The sequence below is a fragment of the Podarcis cretensis genome, assembly GCF_951804945.1.
Source record: "Podarcis cretensis genome assembly, chromosome: 3".
Classification (NCBI taxonomy): Eukaryota; Metazoa; Chordata; class Lepidosauria; order Squamata; family Lacertidae; genus Podarcis; species Podarcis cretensis.
In genome coordinates, this window is record NC_137172.1 from 69,574,407 (window position 1) to 69,593,161 (window position 18,755).

An 18,755-nucleotide genomic window follows, 5' to 3' on the forward strand; every position below is an offset into this window, starting at 1 on the left:
TTAGCATGCATATTATAGCAGAACAGTGGTGCTAAGGCTACTTGAAAAAAAATACAAATCTTTGGTAAGTCTGTTTTTTCATCAGTCAATATCCTTTCTCATCAATACAAGGAACAAAGTACATATCAGTTACAACTGAACCAAGACATATCTTAAGATATTACATACTCCTTAATTGATTTTTGTTTATCAATATGGCCATTTAGGAAGTTCAGTTTCACATTCTAAATATGATGTTCTGCAGAGATTTTATAATTTACACTACTGCCTGTATATACTTCTACCAACTCAAAATTAATGTGAAAAGGGTCAAATGCAAATTTGCTAATGATGTGAGTGAAGTGAATCTTCATTAATAGAGGGAATTGTGCAATAGGCATTTCCTGTCAATTTTGATATACCTTGTCGTTTTATTCGTCAGATTATTGCATCTGTTGAGCAGTGTGTTTCCTATCTTGAAACTTGTGAATCAGTGGTTGATAAAACAGGCAGGTTTAATTCTTCCTCCACATTGCATAATGGTAAGTACTTTTTCCATATGCTGAATAATATATATTTATTTGAAGTCTTCTTTTTTGCTTACATTTTAATAATATATGTAGCAGTGTTCCAGTAGTGCTTTTTATGACAAATGTTCAGAATATGTTCTATCTCAGAATTTCTAAATAACATTTCAGCTGTGTGAGGCTTCCTTCCCACCTAGAAATGGCAAATCCAATTTTTATTGGTGGTTGCATTTTTTGTGATCTTGGCAGTTTTCTTTATAAATACATTATTGCCCATGATAGCAGTGATTGCTTGGACTCTAGTATACAAGAACGAAGCAAGAGACAGCACAGGTTTATTGACATGAACTGTCTTGTCTTTCAAGGTAATAAACATAAGAATTTTTACACTGGAAAAGAATTGCAGTATATATATTTTGTTCATTCCCTGAGCCTCTTAGGAAGATTGTTGATATATAAACAAGGCAGAAGACTGTTTCCTATTCAGCTGAAAAACAGAAAAGGTAAGTGCGTGTTAAAGAACATAGAAGCATAGAAACATGACAGTTTGTTCTGTTAGGGCCATTTTTCTAATGCTTTTTCAGCTTTGGTTCTGTTGTTTGTGGGAAAGGGCTTATACGTATCCAAAAGAGATTGTACAACAGGGTGTAAATTATGTGGCGTAAATTACGTAAGCGGGACAGTTATTGGAGTGCCTGGTGCATTATCCCATGCTGCTCTATATAGAAGGATCACACATAAATTCCTGTCTCACTATTTTTATCTGGATTTTTAAAAACCTATTTATAACAAACCTTTGTTGTTTTCTGTAGCAGTGGCAAAGCTGAGATGTTTATCAGAACTAACATAGTGACTCGATTTCGACATAATGCTAAACCATAGCTTAGTGCAGTGTAAACAACCTTCGGTTCATGCACTTTTATTCTCTTCAACCCATCTTTCCTGAGGAGGATTCAAGGAAGCATGTATTTTCTGTTTTCAACTAACTGGTGTTTATTGTTATGTCCAAACCTTGGGAGTGAAGAGAAGTTACCAGATCTGCTAGTGTGCCAGTTCACAAATTTGTATAGACACACCTATTGCGTGTACCTGTGGAAAAATGGGGAAATTAGAATACTGCTTTTGAGTTTTTTGCTGGAGACAATGACATGCACCCGAGACAGAATTGCATTGCATTGGAATACCTTGCTTCCTTTGGGGAAGTTATCATGGCTCAGTAAGAGAACTGACATCAATGGAAATGGAACTCTGGTTAGTTTAAACTATAGTTAGTTGCAATAAGACAGCATTCAATCACAGTTTATGATTCTCCAAACATGGCATAGTTTAAATTAAACAGTTTCCCTAGGTGGGATGCAACAAAACTCTAGGTCGTTTAACCCGCAATTGTCTATTTTCCACCTCCTGCTGTTGTACTGGAAGAGGAGGTGAGGACAAGTGCCTGGGGCTCGCTTGTACTTATTCATGCAGCGCTGACTTATGGTTTTTTTCCAAGGCAGGTTGGTTTAGTGTGAAGAAGTACACATTATCATCTTACACAATTACCTAAATATTCTTCCATCTGTCCTCCTTGGCCTGTGGCTGTTACAAAAAAAAGTTTGATTACATTATTGTCCAGGAGGGAGAACATGAACCCAACAGTTTATTTGACATTGCTAGAATAGCTCTACCAGTAATAAATTAAATTAAATGGTTTCTGTCTGTGAAGCAGTTGGAAATGGAAGAAAAGCTACAGCAATTTAACTTAAATTTGTATTCAGGTATTCGTTTGTTGTTCCTAATTAAATTATAAGTAACATGAAGTTATTTTTCCCATTCTCATTTTTGTAGATTTGATGTCCTTGACAGACCTTGTCGTAATGTTTACTCGTCTTATCTATTGCGCCCCAAATTGCCCAAAGACTCTTACAGTGCATTCAGGTAACATTGCCCTTTATATTTGCTCTGCTATTCTTTAATTTTCTTCTTTGTGATTAAAGGTTTGTTCACTTCCATATTTCTTAATCATTTCTGTGTCTGTAGACACCATGACATCATATTTAAAGTGAAAACTGAATGACTCTTCACATCTGATGGGTATTTGAAGTGGTGGGCTTGGCAAGAGGGAAGAAATATCACTTGTTTCTTTTCCTTTATCTGATTGTGTTGCTCACTCTGTTGTTCTTTACTATTTTGAAACAAGTCTCTTTTTATTTGTCAGGCAATTATTCTCCAGCAGGCCTTATTACTGATGTGCTTGGAATTCTTTGTGAGAGAAAAGAATGTGCAACTGAATGTCTATATACTAATACAGTGATAGAAGCACTTCTTCAGCCAATACATTATTTACTGAATGGAACAGAGGTTGGTTGTATTTCCTTCAAATAAACCTGAATAAAACTTAATGTAGAAAAATGTAATGGCTGTGATCCATTTAATTGTCAGGCACAATGTGGTCTTGCATATAACTAGTGAATGGAGATGTGTACTGCAAAATAGTGAGAATTGCATTGGGGACATTGTGTCTGTATCTGTTTCAATACAGCTGTGCACACCACAGTGAAATAAAACATATTGTTACTGGGCTAAGCTGTAATGAATTACAAGAGCCAAAGTTAAAAATGGAGCTTGGGATTTGTGGGGAAAGGAGACAGGGAAGATTATGAAGAAAGCTGCATTTCATGTAAGTCAAGGGCAGCTAACCTATAACCCTCCAGTTGTTGGATTCCAACTTCCATCATAAGGGATGTTGAGAATTATAGTCTATTGACATCTGGAGAGTCATAGGTTTCCATCCTTGTTTCAGTAAGAGAAGGAATGTGGAATGGGCATGCTAGTCTATTTTGGAAGTTAGCCCCATCTGTTTCTATTTTATATTTGGAATAAATGTTAATTCATTTTGAAAGGACTTTGGATTCTTCTGTTCTTGTTTGTCAGCTAACATTTAGATTTATCCTCACAGCTACTTTTAGCTAAATACAAATCAGCAGTATCATTTACAACTGTATTGTTTAAAAATAAAATAAAAAAAATCAAAGCTCCATTGACATAAGCTGGATGATAATGTAAGAATTCCTCAGTCTTGTTACATTAATTTGCCTTTAGTTACACAAGGTTTGTAAACAAAAGTCTCTATAAAACATTAATCTCCAGAGTTTTTTAAATGTATGTGCAGGTGCATCTAAATTCTCCTGAAACAACTCTAATACATATAGCCGATATTTTGGCAAGGATTGCTGCTGCAGATGATGGTCTTTCACTCCTTCTCTATGGAGGAGAGAAGCCCTCTGCCATGGAGGGTGGTAGGTAAGAGAATGTGTTTTAAAAGAACAAAAACAGTGTTATGAAATAAGTTCTTGTCTCTCATATCTAATTAGTTGTATCTAAGTCTTGAGAGAAGCTTCCATGATTTGAATTATAAAATGAACAGCTTGCATGTTTTGTTGTTTATGCAAATGTACCTAAGGAGATAGCTCCCATACCTGTAGAAAACAGTCTGCATGCAATACCTGAATGGTCCGTACACTGTAATTTTCATGTTATTTCTCATTAGTCATGCTTTTGTTTCTTGGCTTAAAGTATTACTGCATTTGGTTGTAATGATAAACTATGATTTCTTGTTACGTCAACAAACCTCAGGCTTGTGTACTCTCACCTACCTTTTCTCCATAAGAGGATATCAGAAGGTTTCATTTCTGTTTTAAACTAACCGCAATTAAACATTGTGTCTGAACACAGACAAATGTAGAATTAACTAATGTTTACTGTTTACTGAATTCAGTGGCAAACCTTGGATTAATGAGGTTGGCTTGTTGCAGTAGTAGCTAAGACTTAACTACAGTTTATGATTTGGATGTATCATAAACTGTGGTTAATCAACAATCAAAGTGGAATGCTTCCATCTCCAGAGCATTCTGGAGAAGGTGGCATGTAAGAGGAAATAGTTAAAGGAACATATTCCCAATTAAATTGAAGATGTGTTTCTGCTATCCTGGGAAATGTGGAGATATGAAAATTGTGTGCTTCTCAGAATACATCACCATTTTCACAGCAGTATAAATGCCTTCATACACCTTCCCTGAGCCAGGTTGCTCTGTCTTAGAAATGAACACAAACATTTCTAAATAGTTGAGATCATACCTATTTAGCACCTGGTATCATTGATTACGTCCTGTGGGTTGATATAAATCATATGTAAAACTAATGGAGTTCTTAAAAAAAATGTAAAAAGGAAAAACTTGCAAATGCAATATCACTTTCTTAACAAAGAGCAGCTATGGCAAAGGGTCATAATCTGCATTATGACCACAATCCAAATGAATTGGGTTGGGAAGGTGGTGGTGTAGAGAGTTATACAGCATCTTCCAACAATATGGTTTCAATATGGATTGGGTCTTGCTGTTGCTTATTTGTTAAGAAACAGTCATGCCAAGTCCTAAGCATGCTGTTCAAAAACATGGTGGATGTGTTAGCTTCACTAAGAATAAAGCAGTTTTATAGGTGATCTCTGTGGAAGGGGAAGAGAAGCCTTCCTGGTTTGTTTTGCACATGTTTGTTCCCATCTTACATGGGAAGATGATAGGCAGTAAGTCTTTCTTTAGGCCAAGTCTCAGCATATTGTATAAGCAGAAGAAGGATTAACATTTCAATTACTAACTGAAAAGCTTTATTTCATCATAATTCTGCCGAATCAACAAAACATTGTTTTTTGAAATGTTTCATTCTTTGTAGCCTTAGGGGTGCACATACTATCGTTCAGTTTACAAAGAAGCTTCTTGATGAAGACATTTCTGTTCTTTCTGGGTCTGAGATGTTGCCAGTGCTCAAAGGTGCTTTCATCTTTGTATGCCACCAGATGTATAGTACTTGCGAAGGCTTAGAGGTGTTGCTACCTTACCATTTACATGGATCTATTTCTGAGGCTTGGAAAAAGGTAGTCCTATCCTTGTTTATACAAAGTATATGTATAGAAGTTATGCAAAGGATGTTTATGTTTGCTTGTGTGTGCATCTGTTCCCAAAGGGTACTTTTTATGCTGAAAATGTAATGTAGTACAGATTTTATCATGCAAGTGGCACCTTAACATTATAATATCCCAAAGATGAATATTAGTTTTGCCCTCTTTGTAACAAGCATAGCAAAGAGGGAGGGGGAGTAGCAATTTCTCTTGGATCCCAACAGTGTCCACATGTACAGTGGTACCTCGTGTTACAGACACTTCAGGTTACAGACGTTTCAGGTTACAGACTCCGCTAACCCAGAAATAGTACCTCGGGTTAAGAACTTTGCTTCAGGATGAGAACAGAAATCATGCAGCGGCAGCGGGAAGCCCCATTAGCTAAAGTGGTACCTCAGGTTAAGAACAGTTTCAGGTTAAGAACGGACCTCCAGAACGAATTAAGTTCTTAACCCGAGGTACCACTGTAGTTAAAAAATTGGCAAGTCTTGTCCTCTCAGGCTGTGGAAAATATTGCCAGTATAGTATACAGATGTGTACATTCTAATTTATATTATATGTGAAATAGGCTTGAATAGATGTTGGGAGCTTGAAATATTTTTTAAAGTTGGCAAGTTGATCTGTTTGTTAATCTTCATTAGTCATGAAAAGTCCAGTGCTGCATTTCTTGCATCCATTGCTTTTGGTTCCAAGAGTTACATTAGAAACATTCACCAAGTAACTTTGTGATGCCCATAAAGTTGGTCAGCGCCCAGCGCCCCACTATCACATGGGTGGTTGCTGCAGCAGCTGCTGCTTCTCACCTTGCACATTTGCAAGCTAGTTTATCTGGTGGTATCAGGATTTATTATTAGGTTGTTAGTGGAAGTGGTGAAGGATCCAAGCATCCATTTGGCTCTCTGGTGCATTGCAGTGTTGCTGCAATTGGGTAAAGCACACTTGGAAGCAGGTAGCTGGCAGGTTTCTTTAACAGGCATATCTGGCAGTGGCGCTATAATGGTCTGGGATCTAGGCACCCACCATCACCCCTGCACACAAGTGGGTTTATCAGACAGCAGAAACAGCATTGTCATTGCAGCACCCCCACCAACAATGGCCAAGCAATGTTGACTGATAACTGCAGTAATGTCACTGCTGGGATCCGAAATGGTGGTAGGCACTCGGAGACAGGCCCTCCGACAATCTGCAGATATGTCTCCCCTTAAGATGTCTCTGATGCTTAATGAAATATCCTTACCGTACTATGTTGTTAGTGATCATAATTTAGATTTGCTACTGTTGCTAACAGTAAATTTATGTAATTACTTTTCATTTCTGACAGACTAGTTTGCTTTCGGAGAGAATTCCAACGCCTGTTGCGGGGGCAGATTGTGTATCATCAGCAAGTCAAGAATCACAGAGCTTGTAAGTACTAGTTTGGGTTACCTGCTCAGAGATACATGAGAAAAGTCCTCAAAGCTGCAACATGGGGATTAGGTAACATTTAAAAACGGGAAATCTTTCTGATAAAGCTGTATTGCTGTTACCAGGCAGAGGCAACAGCAAAGTTTTGCATGGGAAAATAAAATACAGTTTAGTGGCTCGCAAAGCCTCTTGCTTCCCTTTCCCTTTGCTCGCTCTGTCTTCCTCACTCCCTCTTGTTTCTCCCATTTCTTCTCTTTGATTTCTGTTTCCTCTGTCACTGTGATTTCCATCCCTCCCCTCTCATTTGCTTTTCAGCTGTCCAGTATGTTGTCACTTCTGCCTTCATCAGTCCTCCGTATTTTCCTGTCAGCTACATCTGCTTCCTCTTTTTCATCTGCCCCCAGCCCCGTTTTGTTTACTAATGTTATTGTTGCTTTTCTTTTTCCTTCGTTTTCAATTCTTAACACATTCAGAAAGAAATCTTCCAGTGGCTTTTTGACATCTGTCATGCAAGCCTCACATGGGAAAAGACCTGGGTGAGGCAGGCATATGGTACATGAGATGCAGTTTCAGTGGTTGGGGTGCAAATATGTCCACTTTTAGGGACCCCCCCATTTTTTCTACTTCTGCATAGCATGTAGTTCTCCTGAATATGAACATCTTTCCTCTTCTTTGGGTGTGTGTAGCTATCAGCTTTCACCGTTGAATGTTACTATTATAGAGATAATTATTATTTATGTGGTTTCTGCATTTTAAGAACTTCTGAATTCCATGTGTCAATACAGTGCTTCATACTTTTTATTTTCAATCACTTGTTCCCCAAGTCTATATTCCTAGAAATGGGAATCTGGCATATTATTTTTTCATAATGATGACATGTAACATGCAAATTGAAACAGGCTATAAATTCTGTTTAGCTTTTATAAGCTGTCATTTTTCCATGCAAGATGTATTGGCAAAGGCAATGAAGACATCACAGTTTATGGGTATATATTAATTACAATTGGTTTAAATCATTTTCAACAGGCATTTTTCTTTTTTGTAATGTCAGCATCCACTGACTATTTATAAAATGAAGTGAGTCATTTTACTGTCAGACTATAAGACAGCAATCACTTTATTTTAAAAAATATGTTGCTTACAATGATAATTCCATAGAAAAAAAATCTAGCAGCATATAAATGCATTTTAAAAAAGTAAGCACTGTATAATATAAAATCACGTTTAATAGCTTTTGAAACGACATTTTAAAAGTTTGGATTAAAACATAATTGATATATCAGCTTTCATGTGGCAATTTAATACCTAACATGCCTAAAACATACAGTCATGGGGGGGGGAAGTGCACCGTCTTTGAATTCTGTGGCTTTACATATGAAGACATAATAGCAATCATCTGTTCCTTAGCAGGACTTAAAATTATGTAAATGCAACCTCAGATGAACAATAGCAAATGGCATATTACACTCTGTCATGATTTATTTAGCAGAAATAAAATGAAATGGAAAAGCTATGTGTGAAAGACTAAGTATACCTTATGATTCAGTTGCTTGTAGAACCACCTGTAGCAGCAATAACTTGAAGTAATCATTTTCTGTAGGACTTTATCAGTCTCTTAGTTCATTGAGGTTTGCTGGCATTTGTTGATGCACAGCTCTCTTAAGGTCCCGCACAGCATTTCAATTGTACTGAGGTCTGGACTTTGACGGGCCGATTGATTCTATTCTTTTTCAGCCATTCTGTTGTAGATTTGCTGGTTTGCTTGGAATCCTTGTCCTGTTGCATGACCCAATTTCAACCAAGCTTCAGCTGTCAGGCAGATGGTCTCACATTTGGCTGTAGAATACTTTAGTATACAGAGGAGTTCATGGTTGACTCAATGACCAGTGGCGTAGCGTGGGTTGTCAGCACCCGGGGCAAGGCAAGTAATTTGCGCCCCCTAACCCGTGGATTTTAGCACTGATTTTAGCACTGCGAGTGCGAGCGCGCCCCCGCAGATGTTGCGCCCGGTGCGGCCTGCCCCCCCCTGCACCCCCCATGCTACGCCACTGTCAATGACCGCAAGTTTCCCAAGTCCTATAGCTGCAAAATAAGCCCATATCATTACCCTTCCACCACCGTGCTTGACGGTGTGAGGTGTTTGTGCTGATATGCTGTGTTTGGTTTTTGCTAAACGTGGCACTGTACATTATGGCAAAACATCTTCACTTTGGTCTTGTCTGTCCAAAGGACATTGTTCCAGAAATCTTGTGGTTTCTTAAGATGCAACTGAACTAATCTGTTCTGCCATGTTCTTTTTAGAGGGAAGAGACTTTTTCCTGGCAACCCTTCCCAGCAAACCATACTTGTTCCGTCTTTTTCTAATTGTACTGTCATGAACTTTAACATTTAATGTGCTAGCTGAGGCCTGTAGGGCCTGAGATGTAATTCTTGGGGTTTTTGCAATTTGAGCACTGCACGGTCTGATCTTGGGGTGAATTTGCTAAGACATCCACTCCTGGGAAGATTGCACCTGTCTTGAATGTTATGTTTTCCACTTTTGAATAATCTTTCTCACTGTAGAATGATGGACTTAAAATTGGTTGGAGATGGCCTTAGAACCCTTAGCCCAGTTTCATGGGCAGCAGCACTTGCTTCTCCAAGAGCACTGTGCCATATTTCCTCCTTGGCAATGTGTTAAAACACACCTGAATGCTCCAGACCAGAAAACTGCTAAAACTTTGGCTTTTATAGAGGTGGGCACACTTACTGATGATCAATTAAGCAAGCGCATTTGATTAGCAGCATCTGTCTGCTACTTGGCCTCCTATGGATGCAGTAATGGTGTACTTAGTTTTTCACACATGTTTTCTCCATTTTGGCTTTATTTCTGTTAAATAAATCTTGACATGGTGTAATATGTCATTTGGTATTGTTCATCTGAGGTTGTATTTACCTAATTTTAAGACCTGGTAAGGAACAGATGATTGTTGTTATGTCTCCGTATGTAAAACCACAGAATTCAAAGAGGGTGCACATTCTTTTTCCCATGACTGTACTAATATAAAAGAAATTTGTGGTACATTAGTAGCCTCAAAATGTGTGTGTCTCACTGAATATAGGTAGCTTTTGGATACCTATATCAATATTAGAGATACTCTATAGTTCAGATTTCACTTTCTATAAGAGTTTTCCCCCAGTGAAGAATTCAGTTTTAGAGATGGGTATTCTTAGGCGGGTTTCTGTATGTTCTCTTCTCATTGGATGATTATGTTGCTCTAGTGTTTTCTTCTTTCCAGGCCTTTCAGAGTGGTGAACAAAGTTTGGGTTAATAGTAGATCCCTTGCTGGTGCAATGCTTGTTTGCTGCAAACTATGGTTTGCCTACTAAAAACCAGCCTTGGGAACAGGCATTCCAATGCCGCATCCCACTCCAACACAGATATCGCCTGTTTTTCTCTCCTTGTCACCTTTAATAACACTTTTCTGTTACATCTGTACAAATGCTAATCATGGGTAGTGTTAGCTAGACTTACCAGAATATCACATAGATTTGCTAAAAACTGTATTAAGAAGGAACCTGGTTAGCATTAACTAGGGTTAGTGTTGGAGCAGGTGTAATATTAGGACTGCCTTCTCCCACAGATTTTTTGTACGCCAAGATCATCTTCAGGTGCCCTTCTCAATGTACCCCCACAATTTCAGGTTAGGCATATGACTTCTATGATTTTACTGTTCCGTTGTTTCTGTTGCCTTGTATGTGATTTTTGTGTTTAATTGTTTTACATTATTTGTAATACTGAAGGACGAGGTATGCATTTTATGTAACTGGCCACATTCAGATAATCAAACCATAGCTTAACGAATGAAGATATTCACAAGCTTCATGTTTCCACACGTTGCTCCTTTGCAGAAGTAAATGAACAAGATGAGAAGCTGTAGTTAAACAGAGCTTCATGTTACATCATAATCAGGAAGTTTGGTTAATGGCTTCTAAAGAAGCCAGGTTCTGAAAAGCAAGTGTAAGTAAGCTTTAGGTTTTGTCTCATTTGGAATCCATTAATTATTGAAAGTAATGGGAAAGTAATGGAAGTTATGGTTGACTATTGCTTCCTAGCTTGCTTCTATGTTCACCTGAAGGGGGAGCAAAGGGCCTGCCTGCAGGTTACTCAAGATTTGATCATCTGAATGTAGCAATTAATGATATTAAAATGTAATTAAGGCAAACAAAGGAAAGCAAGGGGATGGGAAGGGAGTTGGTATTCTTCAGGCTGCCAAATTTGCAGACCTGAGTTTGTAGCAGGTTCACATTACATTGGCACTGGACCTTAGAATACAATTATATGCATGCTTAGGAGTAAATTCTGTTGAACTCTCAGTAGGTAAGCATGCATATATATGATCTGGAAAACAACTTAAGAACTAGGGATTGGGTACCGTGAGCACAGCTAGCACCATCCTATGGTCAGTAACAATAGGTGCAACTTGCCTGCTGAGGGAAGAGTTTGCTTGTATGTGCAATTCACTGAGTTGGCATTATCACCATTATGCTTTGCTGCCTTACTACCTATTTTGTTTCTCTCTTTGTCGGGTAGTAGAAACTTAAGCAAATAATCAAAAGAGTAATAGAGTTAAACTCTTGCTTTGCTCTCGGCCTCTTTTGTATATGGTGAAAGGGTATCATTGTTGGAGGGAAATGTGTCAGAAGAGTTAACAGACAAACCTATTAGATCCAAGAGAAGGGCTTTAGACCTTCAGGGGGAGGCAGCTGTCGCGTAGGTAGAACAAGCACAGATATACAGCTGCTTTCCTAAATGAATTAATTGCACCCAGATGGTGGATTGAGTTGTGTAAGCAATATTGAATGGAAACATTTTTTCTAACAGAAATTATATACTGGTAGACCAGTCTATGTCTTTGCTATAACAAATGAGCCTTTTATGCAAAACATTACTAAAAGAACCCCTTTATTCATTGGGGGAGAGGTTACTTGGTGATGGTTGTTGTTTGTTTGTGGGTACTTTAATTTAGTTTTTATCTGTTTGCTTTTTTCCAGTATTGTACTGGAAGAGACGTTGTTGGATGACTTGCTAAATTTTGCAGCTACACCTAAAGGGCTTTTGCTGCTGCAGAATACAGGAACAGTAAACGAGTGTGTGACTTTCATGTTCAACAGGTTCACAAAAAACCTCCAAGTAGGTATAATCATTCACACACACACACACACACACACACACACACACACACAATTTTCATCACTTAGTTTGCCTGAGCAGTCTTTATTGACTATGCTATAACCTTTCTCTGTTAAAGCGGTATAATAGCATCAGAATGTTAATTAGGTGATGCTTGTTAACGATACATTTGGTTATGGAATTAATTGTTTGTTCCAAAACAAACAATATATAAAAAGCACCGTTATTCTTAACTTGTATAAACTGTGTTCCTCCTGTATAGCTAAGGTGTTTGAGCCCTTGAAATTTATGGTTTGTTATAATTTGTTTGTGCTAGGTCTGTGGATTTGAAAAGTTTGGCTATGGAGCAATTGTATCGCAAGTAGCTGCAACAGCTGCAGGTGCTGTAGCTCTGCAGAGTTCAGGTAACTTTTTGTATAGATTATCATGAATAAATCTTGGTAATTAAGGCTGCAATCCTAATCCCAATTCCCAGAGAGCAAGCACCACTGAATTCAGTAGGACTTAACTCCTATTGACATAGTTAGAATTGTGTCTATAGCTTTGACTTTTGTCAGCAAGCATCAGAGCAAATAATTAATTTTATTCTATCATCCTGCTTTGTGCTTCTGTATGGGACAGTTCAGACAGAATGCCAAATCATGGTTTTGCATTATATATTTGAAAATCTGTTTCTTCTCCATCCTCCACTTTGCAAATGCCTCCCTCCTTTGCTCGTCTGAATAAAAGGCAAGCCATGGTTTTCCAAAAGCTGTGATTTGCATCAAACAAGGAAATGAGGAAGAATTTTTTTGCAAGGGAAGGAGGGAGAGGAGCATTCAAGCCCAAAGATGCTGCCATGCTTGGTCATGTAATGTCAGATCATGATGTGGGATTCAACTAAATTGTTGTGTGCATGGGATTAAGGCTTCAACGGGGCTTCCTAAACCTGCCCTGGAGGATTGGGGAAACCCTCAGAACAGGTTTAGAGGGCTTTGGGGTTGGAGAGGTGGGAAAGTCCCATTGCATGAGCGGGCCTTGTTTCCCATGTGCACACCCCAGTGCTACATGGAATTCCACCCACTGAAGCCCTGAGTGTTCCAGAGCAAAGTCCATGTGGAACCAAACAGAGCCCCCACCTGAAATGTGGAGGTGGCTGCACCAACTGTTCCTATTATGGTGTGAAACAGTACAGATTAAGACACCATGTTAGAAATTGTGCATGTTATGAAAGAGGATAGTTTCATTAGTGAAGAGCTGTGGTAGCATTATCAGCTTAACCCTTATGGAAAGTGTTCTCAGTGTGGTTCCTGTCCAATAACGTTTGCTAGGACCGCTGCTATAAAATATGACAGAGTCCTTGTGAATAAAATATTCTCTTCCTAGGATTTATAAAAGCACTTGTTACCGAATTGTGGGGTGTTCTGGAGTGTGGAAGAGATGATGTCCGAGTAACTCATCCCAGATCAACACCAGTTGATCCCATTGATCGGAGCTGTCAGAAGGTGGTTTGAATTTTCTTTTGCACATTAATATGTGAATATAGTTTTTATCTGAAGCAGAATGTTTTCCTTGGGATGTTCCTTAAGTTGCTTGTAGCTTGCAGGTTGTAAATTATGTATTATGCTAAGGTAGAGTATTGGGGAAACAATAAAAGAATAGCATGGGATTGCCGTACCATGCTCTGATATGCTTTTTATTGAGGATGTGTTCTTGATAAACTTACTAATAAGGATAGAGACTGACTCCAGTATTCAAAAAGAAAAAGAAGTGCTAACTTTGTTTAGTGTTAATATTTTGGAAGAAGAGGAGCAAAATCAGTTTGAGTTACGTATAATCGCATCAGGATTCAGTGAATATGTTTCAATCAATCAGTTTTATTATCTCGGCCAGAGGCCATAATACAGAACATAATTACTAACAACTACAAATAAAGACAATTATCCAGAATAAAACAGTACCCATATAAAAGTCACAATCCACACTTCTTGCAAATAATCACCACCTCAGCGTAATTCTTTGGTAGAATTTAAACAAGCGTATCTTGAGAAGTAAAAACTAAGTGACTGTTCCTACTTCATAATGTAGTTGCTGTTCCTTTGGGAAGCACCCTAGACTGCCTGCATTTTATTGTACAATCTTTTTTTCTTGGTGTGATGCAGCAATATCACTCTTCAGTGATCTTACCAGTTGAGCATAGCCATGTATATTTTAAATATACATTATTCAGGCTGAGAGAGAAACTGCTATACATAGAGCTCATCCTATTTGCTCTCAGTAGCCTAGTCTATGAATGGCCATGCCTGTACTAAAGCAGGGGATTATCCAGCCTGCTGCAATGGTCTAATTGGAAGATAACGGCTGTGCTATCCTAACTCTTGTCAGTACAAGGAGATACCGTACTGGAAGGTAGTGTCCCTGTAGTTAGACTTGTATTTCCTTGGTCTGCCCTCCAGGTTTAAAGTGCAAATGTAGTCTGGGCTTCACTGAAGGAGATTCTAGATAAAGTCAGCAGCGTTTGGATTTGTGGCAGCCCTCAATGCTATTTGTTTCCTTATACCTAGATTCAACCTTGCTTGATCTGCCATTTTCCCACCCCTGCTCCTATAAAGGCTAAACCAACTGGTATTGCTTTAATGTCTGTGATTTGCAGTGGGCGTTCATTCCAGCTGTTTGCATTAGATTTCCTTTCCGCCTTCTTTTCCACAGTAGGCGCTCTGCAAATGTCTTTAATTATCTTTAAATAGCCCTGCTCTGCCTGGGATGCAAGCTTACCTTTCCATTCTGTTCAACGCTACAGCTTGAAAACACCCACACTGATAGGAGTTGGTCCAATAAAAGGTCACTCTTTATATATCATATTTGTGAAGACCAAAGTAATGCTAACGGCTTTTGTAACAGGCTTTAGATTTATTTATTTATTTTGACAATTTGTATAACTCAACGACAGTAGCCTCTAAGCAGTGTACAGAAGACTTGATACAATAAGACTAAAAATGTGTTAAAACTATAACATCAGAATTCATTTAGAACGCCTGCTGGAACGAAATGCCAGTAATCATTTTGTTTACTGTGTCACCATTTCCTGCTTTAGTCTTTTCTAGCTCTGATAAACTTGTTATCCTACCCTGCTGTTTACGAACTGATAGGTGATCAAGCGATACCTAATAAACCAGAATATTCTCTCCGTGAAGTTCCTACAGATATTATAGTAAGTAGCTTGGCTTTCAATCCTTTTTGAAAAGCTCTTTTGAATGGTTATATTGCTCTGATTGAAACAAGCTCTTTTTGCAAATGGATTTAATGTTTTCTTATTGCTTTAACTTTATAATTTTGTATCTCCTTTTGACAATCATGAGTGGTTTACAAATCTGTTCAATAAAAATAAGAAGCTTTATATGGGTTTGGTGTTCTATTGCTGCTTAGGTTCTAAGTACATTTTCAGCATTTCTTTCTTGCATGCAGCATGAGGGCAGTATATGCACAGTGTCCTCAGTGTGAATCTATTTTTCCTACAATCATAGGAAAATGTAATACTTAAATAATAATCTGCAGATGCTGCTTTCTCTTGTCTAAAGACAAATCTCTTTCAAGTGTAAGCAATGGATTTGATTATAATAAAATTATTCTTTATATCATATAAAATCTGTATATGTATAAAAATCTTTTGCATATCTAAAGAAATATAGATATATTTAATTATAACCAATGTCAAAGTAGAACAAGAGCCACAATTTTGGCACCTGTGTGTGCCAGCCTGCCTAGCAGCACCTCTTATGGTTCTTGAGAAAGGGTTCAATAAGATTCCTTCAAAAATCCACGATGCACAAGACACGCTTTGCTCATCCTGTTCAGGTTGTGTTTGCATTGGTTCGGCCTTTCCTCATGCCCCCTCATTGGATGCCAGTATTGGACACCCAGCCTCCTACTCTGAGCAGAGGAGAGGTGCAAAGAGCTTTCCTCTGTGAGTGAGCGTGGTGGTGACTGATGCACATGCCTTTTCTTCATTAATAGGGAAGGCTTGAATGCTTTTTGTATTCCTGCAATTCCTCAAATTTGCATATGCACCCACTGCCTCAAAAAGGTTGACGTTCCCTGAACTGGAATGTGATTTTCCTTTTCTTGGTCTTTTACCTGTAGCCCACTTGGGATATCCAGGGTAGAGACATTACTGTGTTTGGTGTTGCTGTGCTTTATGCCATCCCTGAAGATAATTTAACCATAAAGGTGTCTGTGACCTTTCTTTTTTGAGGGCAGTTCCTGAATCTTGGGGATGGCTCTTCCCACTTCCAGTGATGCATATGTGGGCTGTCTGGTCAAGCAGATGTCTGCCTGTGTTGCCATCGCTGTAGATGATTTTGGTGTAAATGGTTCTTTTTGGATTTCTTCATTCTGTTGCTCTTCCTTTTGACCGGAACACTTATCTTGGTGTAATGTTGATCAAGTTGCATTGGGTTGTTTCATGACAGTTTTATCCTTCTATCCCTCTGTAGTAGGACTTAGATCAGTTCTATGTGACTATAGCTGGTTTGTTTTAAGTAACATAACAAATATCTAAACAATGTAAAATAAAAAACAAAAGCAAATCTTATGCAAAACAAGGATCCATCAAAATACATCAAAATAATACAACAACAAAATACAGTAACAGAATGCAACATAATTGCAATATTAACTTTAAAACACACACACACCAATATTGCAGAAAAGTATCCTTATAATGAATAATACAAATCAGGAATTCAAGAACCATACTTGGATACTGCTCATTCAGCCATCACACTTTCTTTGCACACATTATACCACTTCATCCACTCAATTCTTACTTCAGCTGAACACTATAAACATTTAACAAGCAAAAATCATGTACTGTACAAATCTAACTGGTGAAAAGCCGCTCACCTGCCCTGCTCTCCAAAGATGGTAAGGGAGGAAGTAGATACAGCTGTGTGTGCTTTGTAACCCTACTCTGTGTCCAGAACCTAGCCTGCTACTCTCTGGTGCAGTGAAGGGCATTACTCTGCCATCATGTTGAAATAAAATTCTACTGCCAGTCTGACCATGCAATATGCTATCTTGTCTTTTGTCTCAGGTAGCATAATGTCTATGATCTCCCCTGCTACCATGGCAAGCACACTATGCCTCTCATTTAAGGAAGGGTTGTTGCTCAGTTGCATCTGCTTGCCATATGGAAGGCCCCATGTTCAATTCCTGATCTCTCCATATGGGGCTGGGAAGGACTCCTGCTTGAAACTGGGAGAGCTGCTGCCAGTCAGTGCAGACAGTACTGAGCTATATGGACCAATGATCTGACTTGAAATAAATAGTAGAGGGTCAAATCCCCTTTGGCTATTCACACATATTCTGAGGTTTTGGGAAAGAAACTGGAAACCTTACTCTTGGCTGCTACAGCTGGGCAAAAGTGTTTTCGCTCAGTGTAGACGGAGTTGGTTAGCTGTTTGAGGTGTCAAAGTACTTTGGATGTAAGATCAAATCAAAAGATGTTGCCAAGTCTCTATTCTTGGCAGATTACTTACACTCTCACATTAGCAAGGTTGTATAAATTTACTTGTTTAAGGAAGTAAACTTCCAATTAGGAACACTTTTCCATTATAGGAATTCTATTCTATACTTATTCACTGTGTTTTCCCCAGATGTACACATAGATTTAAAAATAAATGCACTGGGTATTAAATACATGTAGAGTATCTGATAATGACTATTTTTATGATTCTGTTTTCACTTGAGTCAGAGAAACTGACTGGAATGAAATGGGGAAAATACTTACTTTTTAAACACAAGAACAGTTTGCTGAATTGCTTGTTGCCAGTTTAAGAGCTATTTGTGAGGAAATGTAACAACAAATCATATACTTGTCCATATACTTTAAAAATGTGGTTTAATAAAAGTGGTTGAGTAATAATGTTGTCTACTCAAAGTGCTCGTCACATATTAATAAAATTGGTGCTTATATTTCAGGATATCATTGACAGGCTTATAATTGTGAACACAGAAGCTAAAATTCATTCATTGTTCAATTATGAGCAGTCTCATATCTTTGGCCTGAGGTAAGATACTAAATTTTCTGATTCACTTAAGGTAAAATAATCAGCTAGTTTCTTCTGTTCTGCAGTGCTGACTTGGTAAAATGCTTATGAATTGGGCCAATATGAAAATGAGGGTAGAGGTATCTGTGAGTGAAATATACAGGTTGAGTGCTGTATGGCAATGAAGACCAATATACAATCAGGGAAAATAGACTATGCACAAATGAAGTATTTCCGCTAGACAACTTTTATTGTACCCAAGTTCATATGATTCTTAGAGAAAATCCTCTCAACGCAAATCTTTGGTGTCCCCACCCCCCATTATATTGTTTATCATAGGTTGCTTTGGGGGGTTGGAAATCTTAGCTGCTTGGGATGCAGTCTACAATTTTTGCTGTGCTGACACAATAGAAAGAACTTAGGCACTTAAACCGTTACTTCTTGCTGTCTCTTGTTGGATGAGGAAAGAAATAGGATGCTGAAATTTTAATCAAGAGCTGCAGTGGTTTTGACTGATGTTTTGTAGCTTATTGGCTTTATACAGTCTTGGATCTTTGAATGTCAGGGGTTTCCTGTGCCTGGTTTGATGAACACAATCTTTTTGTTAATTTTTTTAAAGCGTTTATATACTATTTAACGATACAAAAATCTCTAAGCTGTGTATAGTGTAGCAAACAAAGAGTAGATTATTAAACCAAAAAAACACAAGC

The 18,755-nt window shown here is 38.2% G+C and overlaps 1 protein-coding gene across 5 annotated transcripts in view; it reads left to right on the forward strand.

The window, feature by feature from the left end:
• The window catches only part of TBC1D32 (TBC1 domain family member 32), a 68,468-nt gene that overhangs the window by 15,181 nt on the left and 34,532 nt on the right, over positions 1-18,755 (forward strand). For 4 of the 5 annotated variants that reach the window (XR_013837366.1, XM_079970736.1, XM_079970739.1 and 1 more), the window contains 14 exons: positions 5-64; positions 422-521; positions 872-1,009; positions 2,337-2,426; positions 2,707-2,849; positions 3,661-3,791; positions 5,217-5,418; positions 6,764-6,846; positions 10,470-10,529; positions 11,881-12,019; positions 12,336-12,423; positions 13,385-13,503; positions 15,093-15,209; positions 17,978-18,066. Coding sequence is in view for 4 of the 5 variants with exons in the window: in XM_079970736.1 (XP_079826862.1) it covers positions 5-64; positions 422-521; positions 872-1,009; positions 2,337-2,426; positions 2,707-2,849; positions 3,661-3,791; positions 5,217-5,418; positions 6,764-6,846; positions 10,470-10,529; positions 11,881-12,019; positions 12,336-12,423; positions 13,385-13,503; positions 15,093-15,209; positions 17,978-18,066 (1,559 nt within the window). In the remaining variant the exon portion in view is untranslated. The remainder of the gene's footprint in view (positions 1-4; positions 65-421; positions 522-871; positions 1,010-2,336; positions 2,427-2,706; positions 2,850-3,660; positions 3,792-5,216; positions 5,419-6,763; positions 6,847-10,469; positions 10,530-11,880; positions 12,020-12,335; positions 12,424-13,384; positions 13,504-15,092; positions 15,210-17,977; positions 18,067-18,755) is intronic. The other variant, XM_079970737.1, reaches the window with a different exon arrangement.